Source organism: Borostomias antarcticus, assembly GCF_949987555.1.
Source record: "Borostomias antarcticus genome assembly, chromosome: 5".
NCBI classification, from domain to species: domain Eukaryota; kingdom Metazoa; phylum Chordata; class Actinopteri; order Stomiiformes; family Stomiidae; genus Borostomias; species Borostomias antarcticus.
Window position 1 is genome coordinate 20,854,641 of NC_140238.1, and position 21,766 is coordinate 20,876,406.

At 44.1% G+C, this 21,766-nt stretch overlaps 1 protein-coding gene across 1 annotated transcript in view; it reads right to left on the bottom strand.

The window, feature by feature from the left end:
* Nucleotides 1–16,623, bottom strand: part of fmc1 (formation of mitochondrial complex V assembly factor 1 homolog) — a 74,478-nt gene extending 57,855 nt beyond the window's left edge. Inside the window, exon 1 of the mRNA XM_084437697.1 lies at nucleotides 16,489–16,623. Within this exon, the coding sequence (XP_084293823.1) occupies nucleotides 16,489–16,620 (132 nt within the window). The 5' untranslated portion in view covers nucleotides 16,621–16,623. The remainder of the gene's footprint in view (nucleotides 1–16,488) is intronic.
* Nucleotides 16,624–21,766: the final 5,143 nt, after the last annotated feature.

Here is a 21,766-nt window from a genome sequence, read left to right on the forward strand (position 1 = left end):
AAGTATGACGCAATACTGACACATAGATGTGTTCAGGACAGAAGCGTCATGAAGCGTGAGATATATCGGACAAATTGGATAATGTATGGAGGAGTTATGAGGACTTCGTGTTTTATGGCGAAATGTCAAACTTTGGCGGGGCGCCACGGCAAGGGTGTTTGGTGAAAACTCAATTTTTTTGATAACTTTTGATCACAAAGGTCTTAAGATGAAGCTGACCCGATATGAAGTTGATCGGATGAAATCTGTAGGAGGAGTTCGTCGAAGTACGAGGCATGGAAATGGTAAAAACAAGGACAAAATGGCACATAAAGAGCAAAATGGCGGACTGAGAAATGTTGTGTAAATCGGACAAAGTATGTAGGAGTTATGAGGACTTCCTGTAAGCAGTAGGTGGCGCTGTAGGTATGACGCAATACTGACCTACAGATGTGTTCAAGATGCGACCTTCATCAAGCATGAGCAATTTGGAGTAAATCGGATAATGTATGTAGGAGTTATGAGTACTTCCTGTTTCACCAGTAGGTGGCGCTGTAAGTGTAACTCAATACCGACGCATAGATGTGTTCAGAAGGTGACCTTCATGAAGCGTCAGCAATTTGGTGCAAATCGGATGATGTATGCAGGAGTTATGAGGACTTCCTGCTTCACCAATAGGTGGCGCTATAAGTATGACGCAATACTGACACATAGATGTGTTCAGGACAGAACCGTCATGAAGCGTGAGATAAATCGGACAAATCGGATAATGTATGGAGGAGTTATGAGGACTTCCTGTTTCACCAATAGGTGGCGCTATAAGTATGACGCAATACTGACACATAGATGTGTTCAGGACAGAACCGTCATGAAGCGTGAGATATATCGGACAAATTGGATAATGTATGGAGGAGTTATGAGGACTTCGTGTTTTATGGCGAAATGTCAAACTTTGGCGGGGCGCCACGGCAAGGGTGTTTGGTGAAAACTCAATTTTTTTGATAACTTTTGATCACAAAGGTCTTAAGATGAAGCTAACCCGATATGAAGTTGATCGGATGAAATCTGTAGGAGGAGTTCGTCGAAGTACGAGGCATGGAAATGGTAAAAACAAGGACAAAATGGCACATAAAGAGAAAAATGGCGGACTTCCTGTTGCATGTTGGGTATAGCTCCAAGAGACATTTAAGTGTGGCTCGATGAAATACATATGCCCACCAAATTTCGTTCGCCTACATCCAACTGAAAGGTGGGGCTCGCCATTTTAAACTTTCCAGGGTGCGCTCTTGAGCCGTTTTGCCACGCCCATTTCCGTCACCAATGAAATATCCGATTTTCACCAGGACTGATGTATCTGCAAAGTTTCATCCGTTTTCATCGATGTTTAGGCCGCCAAAAAGGCATTTGTTTGGGGAGAAGAAGAAGGTAGAATAATAATAATAATAATAATCCTTCGAAATTCAATAGGGCCTCGCACCGCCAGTGCTCGGGCCCTAACTAGTGCTGCGAGCAGCAGTGAGCGGGCCCTCGCACCCCACGCGGGTCGGGGTGTGGCGCCGTTAAAGGGTGTGCTATTTCGGTGTCCAGTACTGACAGAAACTTCCTGTCACCAGTAGGTGGCGCTCTAAGCGTGACTCAATACCGATGCATAGATGTGTTCAGGACAGTACCTTGTTGAAGCGTGAGAAATGTTGTGTAAATCGGACAAAGTATGTAGGAGTTTTGAGGACTTCCTGTAAGCAGTAGGTGGCGCTGTAGGTATGACGCAATACTGACCTACAGATGTGTTCAAGATGCGACCTTCATCAAGCATGAGCAATTTGGAGTAAATCGGATAATGTATGTAGGAGTTATGAGTACTTCCTGTTTCACCAGTAGTTGGCGCTGTAAGTGTAACTCAATACCGACGCATAGATGTGTTCAGAAGGTGACCTTCATGAAGCGTCAGCAATTTGGTGCAAATCGGATGATGTATGCAGGAGTTATGAGGACTTCCTGTTTCACCAATAGGTGGCGCTATAAGTATGACGCAATACTGACACATAGATGTGTTCAGGACAGAACCGTCATGAAGCGTGAGATAAATCGGACAAATCGGATAATGTATGGAGGAGTTATGAGGACTTCCTGTTTCACCAATAGGTGGCGCTATAAGTATGACGCAATACTGACACATAGATGTGTTCAGGACAGAACCGTCATGAAGCGTGAGATATATCGGACAAATCGGATAATGTATGGAGGAGTTATGAGGACTTCCTGTTTTACCAATAGGTGGCGCTATAAGTATGACGCAATACTGACACATAGATGTGTTCAGGACAGAACCTTCATGAAGCGTGAGATATATCAGACGAATTGGATAATGTATGCAGGAGTTATGAGGACTTCCTCTTTCACCAATAGGTGGCGCTATAAGTATGATGCAATACTGACACATAGATGTGTTCAGGACAGAACCGTCATGAAGCGTGAGATATATCGGACGAATCGGATAATGTATGGAGGAGTTATGAGGACTTCCTGTTTCACCAATAGGTGGCGCTATAAGTATGACGCAATACTGACACATAGATGTATTCAGGACAGAACCGTCATGAAGCGTGAGATATATCGGACAAATTGGATAATGTATGGAGGAGTTATGAGGACTTCCTGTTTCACCAATAGGTGGCGCTATAAGTATGACGCAATACTGACACATAGATGTGTTCAGGACAGAACCGTCATGAAGCGTGAGATATATCGGACGAATTGGATAATGTATGGAGGAGTTATGAGGACTTCCTGTTTCACCAATAGGTGGCGCTATAAGTATGATGCAATACTGACACATAGATGTGTTCAGGACAGAACCGTCATGAAGCGTGAGATATATCGGACAAATTGGATAATGTATGGAGGAGTTATGAGGACTTCGTGTTTCACCAATAGGTGGCGCTATAAGTATGACGCAATACTGACACATAGATGTGTTCAGGACAGAACCGTCATGAAGTGTGAGATATATCGGACAAATTGGATAATGTATGGAGGAGTTATGAGGACTTCCTGTTTCACCAATAGGTGGCGCTATACGTATGACGCAATACTGACACATAGATGTGTTCAGGACAGAACCGTCATGAAGCGTGAGCTATATCGGACAAATTGGATAATGTATGGAGGAGTTATGAGGACTTCCTTTTTCACCAATAGGTGGCGCTATAAGTATGACGCAATACTGACACATAGATGTGTTCATGACAGAACTGTCATGAAGCGTGAGACATATCGGACAAATCGGATAATGTATGGAGGAGTTATGAGGACTTCCTGTTTCACCAATAGGTGGCGCTATAAGTATGACGCAATACTGACACATAGATGTGTTCAGGACAGAACCGTCATGAAGTGTGAGATATATCGGACAAATTGGATAATGTATGGAGGAGTTATGAGGACTTCGTGTTTTATGGCGAAATGTCCAACTTTGGCGGGGCGCCACGGCAAGGGTGTTTGGTGAAAACTCAATTTTTTTGATAACTTTTGATCACAAAGGTCTTAAGATGAAGCTGACCCGATATGAAGTTGATCGGATGAAATCTGTAGGAGGAGTTCGTCGAAGTACGAGGCATGGAAATGGTCAAAACAAGGACAAAATGGCACATTAAGAGCAAAATGGCGGACTTCCTGTTGCATGTTGGGTATAGCTCCAAGAGACATTTAAGTGTGGCTCGATGAAATACATATGCCCACCGAATTTCGTTAGCCTACATCAAACTGAAAGGTGGGGCTCGCCATTTTAAACTTTCCAGGGGGCGCTCTTGAGCCGTTTTGCCACGCCCATTTCCGTCACCCATGAATTATCAAATTTTTCACCGGGACTGACGTATCTGCAAAGTTTCATCCGTTTTCATCGATGTTCAGGCCGCCTAAAAGGCATTTGTTTGGAGTAAAGGAGAAGGAGAAGAAGGAGAATAATCCTTCGAAATACAATAGGGCCTCGCACCGCCAGTGCTCGGGCCCTAACTAGTGCTGCGAGCAGCAGTGAGCGGGCCCTCGCACCCCACGCGGGTCGGGGTGTGGCGCCGTTAAAGGGTGTGCTATTTCGGTGTCCAGTACTGACAGAAACTTCCTGTCACCAGTAGGTGGCGCTCTAAGCGTGACTCAATACCGACGCATAGATGTGTTCAGGACAGTACCTTGATGAAGTGTGAGAAATGTTGTGTAAATCGGACAAAGTATGTAGGAGTTATGAGGACTTCCTGTAAGCAGTAGGTGGCGCTGTAAGTATGACGCAATACTGACCTACAGATGTGTTCAAGATGCGACCTTCATCAAGCATGAGCAATTTGGAGTAAATCGGATAATGTATGTAGGAGTTATGAGTACTTCCTGTTTCACCAGTAGGTGGCGCTGTAAGTGTTACTCAATACCGACGCATAGATGTGTTCAGAAGGTGACCTTCATGAAGCGTCAGCAATTTGGTGCAAATCGGATGATGTATGCAGGAGTTATGAGGACTTCCTGTTTCACCAATAGGTGGCGCTATAAGTATGACGCAATACTGACACATAGATGTGTTCAGGACAGAACCGTCATGAAGCGTGAGATAAATCGGACAAATCGGATAATGTATGGAGGAGTTATGAGGACTTCCTGTTTCACCAATAGGTGGCGCTATAAGTATGATGCAATACTGACACATAGATGTGTTCAGGACAGAACCGTCATGAAGCGTGAGATATATCGGACAAATCCGATAATGTATGGAGGAGTTATGGGGACTTCCTGTTTCACCAATAGGTGGCGCTATACGTATGACGCAATACTGACACATAGATGTGTTCAGGACAGAACCGTCATGAAGCGTGAGCTATATCGGACAAATTGGATAATGTATGGAGGAGTTATGAGGACTTCCTGTTTCACCAATAGGTGGCGCTATAAGTATGACGCAATACTGACACATAGATGTGTTCAGGACAGAACCGTCATGAAGCGTGAGATATATCGGACAAATCGGATAATGTATGGAGAAGTTATGAGGACATCGTGTTTTATGGCGAAATGTCAAACTTTGGCGGGGCGCCACGGCAAGGGTGTTTGGTGAAAACTCAATTTTCTTGATAACTTTTGATCACAAAGGGCTTAAGATGAAGCTGACCGAGTATGAAGTTGATCGGATGAAATCTGTAGGAGGAGTTCGTTGAAATACGAGGCATGGAAATGGTCAAAACAAGGACAAAATGGCACATTAAAAGCAAAATGGCGGCCTTCCTGTTGCATGTTGGGTACAGCTCTAAGAGACATTTTAGTGTGGCTCGATGAAATACATATGCCCTCCGAATTTCGTTCGCCTACATCAAACTGAAAGGTGGGGCTCGCCATTTGAAACTTTCCAGGGGGCGCTCTTGAGCCGTTTTGCCACGCCCATTTCCGTCACCCATGAATTATAAAATTTTTCACCGGGTCTGACGTATCTGCAAAGTTTCATCCGTTTTCATCGATGTTTAGGCCGCCAAAAAGGCATTTGTTTTGGAAGAAGGAGAAGAAGGAGAAGGAGAATAATCCTTCGAAATACAATAGGGCCTCGCACCGCCAGTGTGCTCGGGCCCTAACTAGGGCTGCGAGCAGCAGTGAGCGGGCCCTCGCACCCCACGCGTGTCGGGGTGCTGCGCCGTTAAAGGCTGTGCTATTTCGGTGTGCAGTATTGAGAGAAACTTCCTGTCACCAGTAGGTGGCGCTCTAGGCGTGACTCAATACCGAAGCATAGATATGTTCAGGACGGTACCTTGATGAAGCGTGAGAAATGTTGAGTAAATCAGATAACGTATGTAGGAGTTATGAGGACTTCCTGTTTCACCAGTAGGTGGCGCTGTAAGTGTGACTCAATACCGACACATAGATGGGTTCAGAAGGCCACCTTCATGAGGCGTCAGCAATTTGGTACAAATTGGATGATGTATGCAGGAGTTATGAGGACTTCCTGTTTCACCAATAGGTGGCGCTATTCGTATGACGCAATACTGACACATAGATGTGTTCAGGACAGAACCGTCATGAAGCGTGAGATATATCGGACAAATTGGATAATGTATGTAGTAGTTATAAGGACTTCCTGTTTCACCAATAAGTGGCGCTATAAGTATGATGCAATACTGACACATAGATGTGTTCAGGACAGAACCGTCATGAAGCGTGAGATATATCGGACGAATTGGATAATGTATGTAGGAGTTATGAGGACTTCCTGTTTCACCAATAGGTGGCGCTATAAGTATGACGCAATACTGACACAGATGTGTTCAGGACAGAACCGTCATGAAGCGTGAGATATATCGGACGAATTGGATAATGATTGTAGGAGTTATGAGGACTTCCTGTTTCACCAATAGGTGGCGCTATAAGTATGACGCAATACTGAAACATAGATGTGTTCAGGACAGAACCGTCATGAAGAGTGAGATATATCGGACCAATTGGATAATGTATGGAGGAGTTATGAGGACTTCCTGTTTCACCAATAGGTGGCGCTTTAAGTATGACGCAATACTGACACATAGATGTGTTCAGGACAGAACCGTCATGAAGCGTGAGATATATCGGACAAATTGGATAATGTATGGAGGAGTTATGAGGACTTCGTGTTTTATGGCGAAATGTCAAACTTTGGCGGGGCGCCACGGCAAGGGTGTTTGGTGAAAACTCAATTTTTTTGATAACTTTTGATCACAAAGGTCTTAAGATGATGCTGACCCGATATGAAGTTGATCGGATTAAATCTGTAGGAGGAGTTCGTCGAAGTACGAGGCATGGAAATGGTCAAAACAAGGACAAAATGGCACATTTAGAGCAAAATGGCGGACTTCCTGTTGCATGTTGGGTATAGCTCCAAGAGACATTTAAGTGTGGCTCGATGAAATACATATGCCCACCGAATTTCGTTCGCCTACATCAAACTGAAAGGTGGGGCTCGCCATTTTAAACTTTCCAGGGGGCGCTCTTGAGCCGTTTTGCCACGCCCATTTCCGTCACCAATGAAATATCCGATTTTCACCGGGACTGATGTATCTGCAAAGTTTCATCCGTTTTCATCGATGTTTAGGCCGCCAAAAAGGCATTTGTTTGGGGAGAAGAAGAATAAGGAGAACGAGCAGCAGTGAGCGGGCCCTCGCACCCCACGCGGGTCGGGGTGTGGCGCCGTTAAAGGGTGTGCTATTTCGGTGTCCAGTACTGACAGAAACTTCCTGTCACCAGTAGGTGGCGCTCTAAGCGTGACTCAATACCAAAGCATAGATGTGTTCAGGACAGTACCTTGATGAAGCGTGAGAAATGTTGTGTAAATCGGACAAAGTATGTAGGAGTTATGAGGACTTCCTGTAAGCAGTAGGTGGCGCTGTAGGTATGACGCAATACTGACCTACAGATGTGTTCAAGATGCGACCTTCATCAAGCATGAGCAATTTGGAGTAAATCGGATAATGTATGTAGGAGTTATGAGTACTTCCTGTTTCACCAGTAGGTGGCGCTGTAAGTGTAACTCAATACCGACGCATAGATGTGTTCAGAAGGTGACCTTCATGAAGCGTCAGCAATTTGGTGCAAATCGGATGATGTATGCAGGAGTTATGAGGACTTCCTGTTTCACCAATAGGTGGCGCTATAAGTATGACGCAATACTGACACATAGATGTGTTCAGGACAGAACCGTCATGAAGCGTGAGATATATCGGACAAATCGGATAATGTATGGAGGAGATATGAGGACTTCCTGTTTCACCAATAGGTGGCGCTATAAGTATGACGCAATACTGACACATAGATGTGTTCAGGACAGAACCGTCATGAAGCGTGAGAAATATTGGAGAAATTGGATAATGTATGGAGGAGTTATGAGGACTTCCTGTTTCACCAATAGGTGGCGCTATAAGTATGACGCAATACTGACACATAGATGTGTTCAGGACAGAACCGTCATGAAGCGTGAGATATATCGGACAAATCGGATAATGTATGGAGGAGTTATGAGGACTTCCTGTTTCACCAATAGGTGGCGCTATAAGTATGACGCAATACTGACACATAGATGTGTTCAGGACAGAACCGTCATGAAGCGTGAGATATATCGGACAAATCGGATAATGTATGGAGGAGTTATGAGGACATCGTGTTTTATGGCGAAATGTCAAACTTTGGCGGTCGCCACGGCAAGGGTGTTTGGTGAAAACTCAATTTTTTTGATAACTTTTGATCACAAAGGCCTTAAGATGAAGCTGACCCGATATGAAGTTGATCGGATGAAATCTGTAGGAGGAGTTCGTTGAAGTACGAGGCATGGAAATGGTCAAAACAAGGACAAAATGGCACATTAAGAGCAAAATGGCGGACTTCCTGTTGCATGTTGGGTATAGCTCCAAGAGACATTTTAGTGTGTCTCGATGAACTACATATGCCCACGGAATTTCGTTCGCCTACATCAAACTGGAAGGTGGGGCTCGCCATTTTAAATTTTCCAGGGGGCGCTCTTGAGCCGTTTTGCCACGCCCATTTCCGTCACCCATGAATTATCAAATTTTTCACCGGGACTGACGTATCTGCAAAGTTTCATCCGTTTTCATCGATGTTTAGGCCGCCAAAAAGGCATTTGTTTTGGAAGAAGAAGGAGAAGGAGAAGGAGAAGGAGAATAATCCTTCGAAATACAATAGGGCCTCGCACCGCCAGTGTGCTCGGGCCCTAATAATCCTTCGAAATACAATAGGGCCTCGCACCGCCAGTGCTCGGGCCCTAAAAACATGATTTTCACACAAAAACAAAAACATAATAATGAATATTTACTGCAAATCAGTGTGACTTCTGCTGTTGCCTTTCAGAGACCAGTTCAGAAATGTGCAGCTTCACCATGGTAAGTGAATCCGTGTATCGTTCGTTCTTTGGTTTTTCTGTTTCAAAACGAAATTGGAAAAACCAAAAAACGAGTGAATTTTCGTTTTTCCGTTTTGGTTTTAAAACGAAAAAAGAGAAAAACCAAACCGAGAAAAACCGAGATGATTTGGTTTGGTTTTTCAAAACGGAAAAACCAAAAATCAGAAAAACTAACTCTCTGTGGTTTGTTTTGGTTTGCGTTCGGTGTACGCTCGGCGCATATACCGGCTGCTGCCGAGTGGGCGTCATCTGCCTGTCATCCATGGACTGACTATGAAACGTGCCTAACCCCCGAGTCGCTCTGGCTCCTTCCGACCGTAACACATCTAGAAATCACCAGGGGGGTGGTTATTCTACCTACGGCTCTGGGAACAAAGGGTGCTGTTCCTAAATAAACTAGGTTGATGCAAACTTTTGGCTTCTTCGATCAGTCCATTTTGAGGCAGCATTCCAGGGTGCTGAACCGATCGACACATGCGTAGCCTACAGCATTCATAATTGGCTACATTGTTGATGGAAAATACTCTTTTACATTCTAAGTGCCTTATATATATTTCATATATTTTCATTTATGAATCACCAGTGACAGGCCTACTTGTGTTCCCCACAAAAGTGCCGTTGCGCACGCAGTAGAATGTCTGACTCTGAAAACATCAACTGACGCAAATAATGTCCAATAAATAATGTCCTTAAATAATTAAGCTGTCGGACGGCGGTACACCTGGACCAAGGTAGACCTTGTAGTGCATATTTTTCGGTGTTGTCCCCACTGGACCCGCCCGCGAGATGGAACAGGTTTGACCATGATTATTCTGCAACCATCCCTTATTTGAATGGACATACAGTATAAGATACAGTAGTTCATCCCCATCAAATGTGTGTAACTACCCCCGGATCATTATATACAATAGTCTGCATTAACCAATAGCCCTAGCTGTGCGTAATTGGATGTGATTGCCATTTGGATAGCTGTTGGATAGTCTGTCATCACACACACGAGCAACGGGGAGTTGGTGCATTGGGTATCAGGCCACCACGGTTGGCCATGTATTCATACTCTATCATATGGGCCATTTTTGTTGCCTATACATGTTGTTTGTTGTGCCATCTTGAATGTGTCCTTTGCTATTATTTCTAGCCTACCTGTCACATTGTCCCGTGCATCTGTGAGCTGTTGATATTTGGTGGGCATGGCTTCGACTCCTGCTCTCCATGCATATCTCAGCGTTTTCCCCATTATGTTTGTTGGGGTCACGGCATCATGTAATGTTATTTCTTTTTTTTTTCCATTTAATTTATTTTCCGATTTTTTATCAGGGTTATTGTAGGCCTACATTATTTGCGTCAGTTGATGTTTTCAGAGTCAGACATTCTACTGCGTGCGCAATGGCACTTTTGTGGGGAACACAAGTAGGCCTGTCACTGGTGATTCATAAATGAAAATATATGAAATATATATAAGGCACTTAGAATGTAAAAGAGTATTTTCCATCAACAACGTAGCCAATTATGAATGCTGTAGGCTACGCATGTGTCGATCGGTTCAGCACCCTGGAATGCTGCCTCAAAATGGACTGATCGAAGAAGCCAAAAGTTTGCATCAACCTAGTTTATTTAGGAACAGCACCCTTTGTTCCCAGAGCCGTAGGTAGAATAACCACCCCCCTGGTGATTTCTAGATGTGTTACGGTCTGAAGGAGCCAGAGCGACTCGGGGGTTAGGCACGTTTCATAGTCAGTCCATGGATGACAGGCAGATGACGCCCACTCGGCAGCAGCCGGTATATGCGCCGAGTGTACACCGAACGCAAACCAAAACAAACCACACAGAGTTAGTTTTTCTGATTTTTGGTTTTTCCGTTTTGAAAAACCAAACCAAATCATCTCGGTTTTTCTCGGTTTGGTTTTTCTCTTTTTTCGTTTTAAAACCAAAACGGAAAAACGAAAATTCACTCGTTTTTTGTTTTTTCCAATTTCGTTTTGAAACAGAAAAACCAAAGAACGAACCATACACGGATTTAAGTGCCACTCTCATGTCATTTTTGCAACAAAGTCTGTTCCTTTCACAATCACACGACGTACCATGACGACAGTCACAAGTCGACTACTGAGCGCACCAAATTCCCTGCAGCACAGATAGGTCAAGCGATGTAGCGTGGTCACCTGCAGCCAATGATGGCCAAGCGGGGCGTGTCATCACGAATCATATGAGTCGGGTGTGTGTCTTGACCTCCGCCGAACCCCTGAGACTGACTCACCGAACCCCTGGGGTTCGATCGAACCCAGGTTAAGAACCACTGCTCTAGAAACTGAACATTCCACACATCCACTTCAATGTTAAAAAGGGTCCAAAACAAACTTAAATTACATAAAAACTATAAAGAATTTAAAATATCTGAATAGATCGTTTACTCAGCTAAAGGTCCTGAATATTTTAAACTTCGAAGCAGGTTTCTAGCACAAAAAATGAAGGAGGAGAAGAGGCTGTGTTGTGAGATCCGAGGCGTGGTGTTGGCGAGACTCCGTCCCCTCGGGTCAGAGCCAGTCGGGGGCAGTGCACTGAAATCCGGGCAATCTCCCTGCACCCACCAGTGAAGACTGTGTGTCTGTAGCTCACTCAGGGTCTTAGTTGTGGTGTCTGTGGCGTGGATAGTGGCGTGGTGGTGAGACTCCACCCCCTTTGGGTCAGAGCCAGTCGTGGACAGTGTAGGCCGTGCCAGGCTACCCACCTGCCTTCATCAGTGAAGACCGTGTCTCTCTAGCTGCCTCAGAGGCTGTGTTGTGAGGTCCGTGGCCTGTTAGTGGCGTGGTGACGAGACTCCGCCCCATCGGGTCAGAGCCGGTCGATGACAGTCTACTGCTCCCCAGGCCACCCACATGCACCCAACCGTGAAAACTGCATCTTTAGCCAACTCAGGGTCTGAGTCTCGTCACAACACCACTATCCACGCCACTGTCCCCACATCTCAGCCCCTGAGTGAGCTACAGACACACGGCCTTCACTGTTGGGTGCATGGAGATTGCCCGGATGTCAGTGCACTGCCCCTGACCTGCATTGACTTGAGGGGGTGGAGTCTCGCCATCACGCCACTATCCACGCCACGGACCTCACAACACAGCCTCTGAGGTGGCTAGAGACACAATATCTTCACTGGTGAAGGCATGGCCTACACTGTCCACGACCAGCTCTGACCCAAGGGGGCGGAGTCTCACCCCCACACCACTATCCACGCCACGGCCCCACAACTCAGCCCCTGAGTGGGCTAGAGACACATGGTCTTCACCGGTGCGGGCAGGTAGGTGGCCCGGAGAGGGGTACACTGTCCTCGACCAGCTCTGACCTGAGGGGGCGGAGTCTCACCACCACGCCACTATCTACGCCACGGGCCCCACAACTCAGCCCCTGATTGGGCTAGAGACACATGGTCTTCACCGGTGCGGGCGGGTAGGTGGTCCGGAGAGGGGTACACTGTCCTCGACCAGCTCTGACCTGAGGGGGCGGAGTCTCACCACCATGCCACTGTCCACGCCACAGACCCCACAACTCAGCCCCTGAGTGGGCTAGAGACGCACGGTCTTCGCCGGTGGGTGCATGGAGATAGCCTGGTCCATAGTAGTTCTAGCAGTAGCTGTTACATACAGCTGCAGCAGCTAGCCCACCTCACATTTTCTCCAGGAAATGTACTTTCTAGTTTGACATTACTGTTAAATAAATCTAATTCATTCACATCCTTTATGAAAACCGCTTCCGCCAGGTTTTCACACACCTGTCAGACCACTGTGTAAAAGGCCCGTCGTTATTTGACAATAGTAGGCTAGCCTAAGCACAGTCTTAACACATTTATATTTTGTTATAGGCTATTATATAAAAAAAAAAAAGGATCCGTAACTGCACACAGATATGATGTAGGCCTACACCTAAAAATGACGTGTCTTTTAGCCATATCGACTGCCTTGGGCTTCATGGCCTAGCTGATTTGTACGTTATGCATGCTATAAAATGTGTCATTTTGTTATCAGGCTATTCTATTCGATTCTATTATATTATGTTTAGCTATTCTATGTTATTATTATCATAATACTTATGAGTATTAATAATAATAATAATAATAATAAATAGTATTATTGTTATTATATGACTATGTTATTCTAATATGCAGTAGGTCTCTATGCCTGCAATCAATAGGCTAGTCGTTCTAAATGTTATTGTATTGCCCAGATTATGGACAGCAATCGTTGTGCCCAGTGACCATTCCATCAACGAGCTTGACGGTGAATCTGACAGCTATAGGCCTACCGTTAGAGCAAGGAGGATGTGGGTACATGACACGATCTGTAGGAAACAACAGTAGGAGCGGCAGTAACAAGACCAGCGTCTTTCTGAAAAGTTGAGATATTTTCAACTTTGAGCGCTCGGAGCGGCCGCTCAAAAAAAGACGCTGGGTGCTGCGCTTATAGCGAGCAGTCTACCATAAAATGTATAGCCTAACCATAATGTTATAAATCTAGACTACATGCATTGTGGTATTTCTTTATATAGCCCAGCTTGCCTATCAATTGTTTCTCAATAAACAGTTATGTCATCCTCATCCTCCGAGTAGCCTAGGCTATGATTTGACCGGCAGCTCTAAATGCCTTCCCAATCAATGAGACGTGGTTGTAAAAATGATGTTGTATTGATGAAAAGGGTAAAACTGAAATACATGGAAAGAGAAAATATTATATTATTATAGAAATCAGTGTCATTAGTCCCAAACAAACAGACTTGCGTAATGTGGAGTCATTGCATTGATCGATGCAGTCCGTTCAAATAGGCATCAAATGTAGGCCTATTTAAAATGACCAATTACATCTTCAAATCCAATTCATGCCATCTAGCCTACAGCCGTAATTCAAAGTAGCAAAGGTGACAAAATAAAGTAAAAGGCTGTCCAGTGGCGCTGTGCAGTCCCGGACATCTATAGAGCATGCGAATCATGAAAGCCTATAGACCTGGTCCAGGGCGATATCTATACAGATAACGCCATGTTACTCTCAATGCAATTTGCCTATGAAAGCGCTTCATCGGCCCGGTCGTCCGAGTCTACACCTTTCAAATAAAAGGCAAATTTGTACACTTAAATGGTGTTGAGAGACTTTAAGATGTAATGCATCATCCCCAACATGGGCGGCAGCAGTGAGTAGGCTAAACAAAGCGGAGAGCGCCGATTCGCCGGTAGAAGAAGACAGTCGATGTGCTGTGGATATAAAACATTTAAGTGTACAAATTTGCCTTTTATTTGAAAGGTGGGGGACTACAAACTGTAGCGACTTAGGAGAAAAGGCTTTCATCTTTCCAACGATGCGTTTACTTTGGTGAGTAAAGAAACGGTTTTGTCTGTAGACTCGGACGACCGGGCCGATGAAGCGCTTTCATAGGCAAATTGCATTTCATAGGCAAATTGCAGAAGACGTAAGTAAAAGTAAATATTTCTAAATAAAAGCCACTCGAGGGTGGAAGTAGGCTAGAGGTCCATATCTATAGATACTATGGAGCTGTGTTGCATTATATTTATCACTGTATCACATCTTATTAGTGGAAAGAATACTCATATTTACTATAATTATCTGGTTAGATAATTTAGGCTTTAGCCTATATTTCAGTGTGCAATGTGTCTGTTTGTTGTTGAGGTAATGAATATGCCTTGCCCGTGATGAGAGGCTGGGGTTTGAGGCATGCAGGGTTCGGGCTAGATTGTGATGCAGACTTTACCAAGCGCACCTGGTTATGGTTGGACTATCCTAATTGTAGCTCGATGGACGGGGGGACGTAGGGTGAAAATTGTTTTTGAGTTGACATCCGCGGCCATTGAGTGGATGAAATAGGCTATAGCCTAGGCGAGAGACTGAATAATTATGATAAATTCTTTTTTGCCACTATAAGGTGCGATACAGTGATATGATGCAACACAGCTCCACATTGTAGCCTACCGAAATGTTACAAATGGGGTATTAGTGTGTAGGCACAAACACTAACGTCCAGGCGAACGTAATCAAAAAGAATGAAATATGTATTAAAGATGGGGCATTACATGTGTGACTTCTTATAGCCTATCTAATCTTCTCTATGGGCCTACTCAATGAACACTGGGGGTAGGCCTACCCGGGACTGGTCTGTTACTCCTGGCCGAGGGCTAAAACTGCACCCTAACTAAAATCTTCCCCTAGCTATATGTGCCTACTGTGCAGTCCCTATATCCTATCCCTATCACTGATATTAAATCAGTTCAATTATAATCAGTCATAGACATTACACGTATATACCAATGGCAGCTGGTGACTCAAAAAACTAAAGGAGGACAGGAGGAAGAGAGGCGAACCGCCCATGGGCGCTGGGGGGCACTTTCCCTCAGTCGGTTATTATTTGAAATATCAGCTTTAAAGTGGATTTACAGTCAATTTTAGCATATGAAAAACTGAATAACACTTTCTTAAACTACATGCAGCAATTATTTATCATATTCATGATAAAATATTACAAAACAACAATAAAACATTGTAAGCAATAGTTGTTGTAGTGTATTGTACTCTTCTCTAAAGAGAGAAAATAATTGATATTGGTGAGGTGCTGGAGAGGTTAGGTGATAATATGAAAAATGTTTTTGATTAGGAGACACTGAGGTGTGCTGGCTCTCAAACCAGAACAGAATGAATACCACCTACTAGCAAACAAAACATGTCCAGTCACAATTATACTGTTAAAACTAAGATGCCTGGATAAAATAATATGTTTTCCAATGGATATATTTGACGAAAGTAGATTAATAAGTAAGCCGATTTTCATTGCTAACTCAGAGCGGGGAGATCCATGAACGCGCGTTTACATTTCACATCTGTTCATGGACTACAAGAACGCGTCATTGATACCTTTGACTGCGCATGTCAAAGGTACCAATGATGCGTTTTTTTCAAAGATGGCGCGTCCTATAGGGCTTAGATTTCGAATCCTGGGGGCCTGGTTCAAATGAAAAATCGTAAAGACCAAGTATTTCCGCGTTTTGTTTGGTGGTTTCAAACGAAAAACGAATATCTGTCTGCCTACGATCATTTTCCAATTAATAAAGAAAACATGAAAAAGGTATTGGCAAAAAACTAAATTGGACTGTTATCTTGCTCTTCATATTTTGATTTTGACAACAACAACGAAATACGGGTTCGTAATTCCGTTTTTCCGCTTTTGTCTTCAAATACAAAATCGGAAATTCCGTTTTTTGATTGTGGTTTCCAAATGAATTACAGATTATCCGATCATACCCTGACCGGCTGGGAGGGGTGGACCCAATCGAACAGAAATCCTTATTAAACATGTTGCAACACGATCTGGATGTTTACTGTTGCTATGCGGCCGAATTTGATACCGTAAATTAGTCGGCAAAAATAAACTTGCAGTGTGCCAAGCAGGACGGCGACCCTGACACTGATCCAGTCGGGATAGTAGAGGTCGCAACATGTGAACGGCCGTGCGGCTGTGTGTGTGCGCGCATTAGCATAACTGGCTAGTTGTTATCTTGCAGCTGGCAACATGCATGAGTTGTTTTGACCACATGCAGCATCAGTACTTACTTGGTTTTTCCGGAATTGATCTAAGACGTAAGTATATGCCATTGACTGTTTGTACTGTGGTCCATTTAATGCACGTATCTCCTTCAATAACCCCCGGCAAACGCGGAGAGAAGACGACAGCGCGGCCATCATGGATTTGTTTTGGGTTGCTCGGTTCGAGAGTCTAGCTGCTAAAGGAAGGAGCAATCAAATGTCGAGTGGTCGATTGTCTACACCAAAGTTGATTTCATCTAGGCTAGCTAGCTATATCGCTAATCTAAATGGATGTGGGTATATCGTTGCAACGCGTAAGTATCCATGCACTTTTAAATGTATAGTTAATAAACAGCTAATTATATATAATGTCATATTTGATAGATAAATAGGTTATAGGTATATTTAGCCTACCTTGGTGCAAACATCAAAGGTTCAGGACTGCCAGCTGCAGTCAATTTTTTCTTGAAGATGGATAGGCCCAGTCCCAATGTCCACCCTTGCAGACTCGCAGACTTAAGGGCGCGCTCCCGCGAAGTCCGCGAGGGCTTAGGGGTGTCCCAATGTCAACTCGGCAAGTGCGCGAGGGCTCTCCGGCAGCCATTTTGAGCCCTTTATGGCCCCTTCCCGTAAGTCTGCATTTCTGCAGACTTAGCCCAAGGGAATTACCCACAGTTCATAGCGTCGTGACGTGAAACACGGGGTTACCTGAAGAACAGCCAATAAACAAGCACGGACAGATCAACCAACCCTAACGTTCACGTTACAGAACAAAATATGTTTTCATGTTTTCAGCTGGACTTGCTTATCTGCACAAGTAGCCTTATAATTATTTTGGTTTCATTATTTTTAAGTAGGCCTATGGGTTATTAACCCCATGGGTTTGTATAATGTGATTTGATTAAAAATATGTAGGCTATGGTTATAATTTACATCGATTTCTGTTGCTCTAAATCATATGATTGCCCAGTTAAAAGCAGTATGACATTAATTACCCATTTCGGTGCAGTGTTCTTTGAATTGAGATTTCCAACATGAATATGGAAAGAGTTGTGAGGTGCAGGAATGTGTATACATAATATATTATCATTCTTAAGTTAATACTTTTGGATTAATCACAAAAGAATCACAGGCAGTAATGTAGGATCGATGCGATCCTACTAACAAATACTGGGTTGGGTTGATATTTGATCGCAGATGCGATCGCATATGACCACAAAATGAAATGATTTCAAGTTGAACAAATGTTTTGAGGGTAACACAGAGAGTTCTGATAATGTAATGGGGATTTGACTCAGCCAAAATTAATTTACACGAAGGCCTACAAGAAAAACATGTACAATTTACAAATTGATTTAAAAAAAAGCCCCACGCCCACAATAGTAAGAAATATGTTTTCACGTCAACGTAATGTGATGTCACAAGTGCTGTCCCATTCCTTGTTATACCAATTCGAGCCCTTGCAGCCTCTCACACTCGATCACTTCACCAGGTGACGTCAATAAGTCTGTGAGGGCTCAGGGCTTGAGGGTTTAGGGGGGACATTGGGATTGGGCCGCAGATGGATGGATGGATGGATGGATAGATAGATGGTACGGACTGCAGCCAGACTCCAAAGTTTTTCTTGAAGGTGGATGGATGGACAGATAGACGGTAAACAGACTGCACTATATAGCGCTTTTATCCAAAGCGCTTTACAGTGGCCCCTCATTCACCCATTCATTGGCCCAGTCCCAATGTCCACCCTTGCAGACTCGCAGACTTAAGGGCGCGCTCCCGCGAAGTCCGCGAGGGCTTAGGGGTGTCCCAATGTCAACTCGGCAAGTGCGCGAGGGCTCTCCGGCAGCCATTTTGAGCCCTTTATGGCCCCTTCCCGTAAGTCTGCATTTCTGCAGACTTAGCCCAAGGGAATTACCCACAGTTCATAGCGTCGTGACGTGAAACACGGGGTTACCTGAAGAACAGCCAATAAACAAGCACGGACAGATCAACCAACCCTAACGTTCACGTTACAGAACAAAATATGTTTTCATGTTTTCATGTTTTCAGCTGGACTTGCTTATCTGCACATGTAGCCTTATAATTATTTTGGTTTCATTATTTTTAAGTAGGCCTATGGGTTATTAACCCCATGGGTTTGTATAATGTGATTTGATTAAAAATATGTAGGCTATGGTTAGAATTTACATCGATTTCGGTTGCTCTAAATCATATGATTGCCCAGTTAAAAGCAGTATGACATTAATTACCCATTTCGGTGCAGTGTTCTTTGAATTGAGATTTCCAACATGAATATGGAAAGAGTTGTGAGGTGCAGGAATGTGTATACATAATATATTATCATTCTTAAGTTAATACTTTTGGATTCATCACAAACAAGAATCACAGGCAGTAATGTAGGATCGATGCGATCCTACTAACAAATACTGGGTTGGGTTGATATTTGATCGCAGATGCGATCGCATATGACCACAAAATGAAATGATTTCAAGTTGAACAAATGTTTTGAGGGTAACACAGAGAGTTCTGATAATGTAAAGGGGATTTGACTCAGCCAAAATTAATTTACACGAAGGCCTACAAGAAAAACATGTACAATTTACAAATTGATTTAAAAAAAGCCCCACGCCCAATATAGTAAGAAATATGTTTTCACGTCAACGTAATGTGATGTCACAAGTGCTGTCCCATTCCTTGTTATACCAATTCGAGCCCTTGCAGCCTCGCGCACTCGATCACTTCACCAGGTGACGTCAATAAGTCTGTGAGGGCTCAGGGCTTGAGGGTTTAGGGGGGACATTGGGATTGGGCCACTCACACACACACAGCACACACAGGCCCTTTCCGAATCCAGTCCCTCCCCACTCGCACTCAGTCACCGAGTGCACTCCGTTTTGTAGTCCCCTCACAGCTGAATGGAGTTCCCTTGATTAGGGTGTAGGGTATAAAAACCTTAGGGACGCACTCCCCTCACTCCAGCGGAAACAGGAAACAGAAACCATAACAGTTGCCATGGTTTCGCGTAAACATGTAGCGGTAGCGGCAGCTGTTCGCATCTTCCTTCACCTGCTCCAGATGAGGATGCAATCTGCACGAAGGCGTAGACGTTTAAGGCGCCTTTTATCGGTTGTCCACCAGCTACAGGTATGTTTTTAGTTGTCTGCTAATAGTAAACTGCTGCGCTATTTCAATTTACTTATTTTCTTTACATATTTTTGGGGAATAGCCTACCTTTCTCCAGATCCCTAAAGTGGGAATATCCAAAAAGACAATATGGCCAAGGCATTTAAAATCATTTAACCTTCATTTTAAGAAATCTCACCTATTAATTAACCCTTTGCCATAATTTGTTAGCATCATTATTATTATTATTAGTAGTAGTAGTAGTAGTAGTAGTATTTATATTATTATAGTCAATGAAATAATCCTCTCTTTTCCTAGGACTGTACTCAGGGCAGAGGGCCATACATGCAGCTAAATGCTGCCACTCCCATCATGCGCCTATATGCGGACCCAGAAGCTTGCCTCAAAAAGGACTTCAGAATGTCCCGAGCCACTATAAACCATCTGCTGCAGATGATTGCCACACCGAGGGAGCACGGTTGGGGCCAGGAGATGGAGGTAAGGAAAGAAACAAAGATCAGTTTTATTTGGGAGGGACAGTGTGCATTAATAAACATAGCTTACATGATTAACTGTAAATACACTGGTGTTAGCAGGAATGCTAATTTTCATCATTTTCATCATCTTCAGGTGCTTGTGTTCCTGTACAGCTTGGCCCATGGGCTGTCACTGTCAGTTGTGAGTTCGGCCTTTGACATCCCTATGAGCACTGTCCACAACATGATGCACAGAATAAGCAAGGAGATCAAGGCCGAACTCTCCACTGTCATCCGTCTGCCATCAGCCCATGAGCTCCCCACCATCGCTGCAGGTTTCAGTCTGCTTGCTCACAGTGATGCCTTCTCCCATGTGGCTGGTGCTATGGACGGGTGCCACATCAGGATCAGGTCTCCAGGGGAGCAGCACCAGGCAGACTATTACAACTACAAGCTCTTTCCATCCATCCAGATGCAGGCCATCTGCGACTATAGAGGCAAGTTCCTGGATGTCTTTGTGGGCTATCCAGGTTCAGTGCATGATGCCAGGATCTTGCGCAACAGCCCAGTCTTCCACCAGGCCCTGTACCCTCCAGCTGGCTACTACATCCTTGCGGATGGTGCCTATCCCTGCTTGGAAACACCAATGGCCATCCTTACTCCCTACAAGCACCCTCTTCACGGCCGGGTCCAGGTTTGTTTGTATGGATGCACTAGAACATGGTGATGTAGATGAGATTAGTTTGTCATTGTCAGAAAACAACAAAATTATGTTTAGCAGCTGTTTGACACAGTACATACAATATGCAATAACACATACAATATAAGTTATGCAGTGATAACTCTTCTTTTTTAAGGCTGTGGTATAGTTGACAGCCCATGACATGTTTCCACCCATGGGAACAATGAAGTTGATCTTCTATTTTGTATCTTGTATCCAGGAGAGGTACAACTGGCATCACTCCCAGGCTCGTTCTGTCGTCGAACGAGCATTTGGGATGATGAAAGCGCGCTGGCGAGCCACACTGTCCAAGGCCCTGGAGCTCCATCCCACCTTTGTCCCAGAGATCATCGTTTGCTGTGCAATGCTCCACAATCTTTGCCTGGAGATGAATGATCACCTGGGTGAGCTGGAGGACCCCCAGCCTGCTGAAGATCCCCAGGATGGTCCCCCCATTGGCGTAGGAGGGCCGGAACATCCTGGGACTCATATTCGGGACAGGATTGCCCAACAGCTGGCTGCACCTGTTGAGCTAGTTGAGCAGCTCCTTGACCATGATTATTTGTGATTGTTTTATTTTTGTTGCGAGTTTAATTTCGACCAAAACAATGCTAAGGCCCGATTTTGTTTGTCTTACAAAAAAGGCCATTTTATTTTGGGCATTTGACACTCATTCCATTTTAAGTTATTAAGCACTTTGGGCTGCAATTAGTTTTAAAAGTTGCTATTAAAACAAGCCCATCAAACTACACAAGCTGGCTGTATGAATCCGTTTGTCCAATTGTAATTTTCTACAAATAATGTCTGACTTCGTACATTTTGGGGATGAGTTGTATGTAGAAAGGGACTTACTCAAACATCTATAAATACTAAACTCAAACATCTATAAATACTAAACCATACATAGTAAACCAGGATTGTGCAGTGGTCCCATATAGGAAGAGCTGTATAGCAAAAGCTCTTACTCAAACATCAATAGTAAACC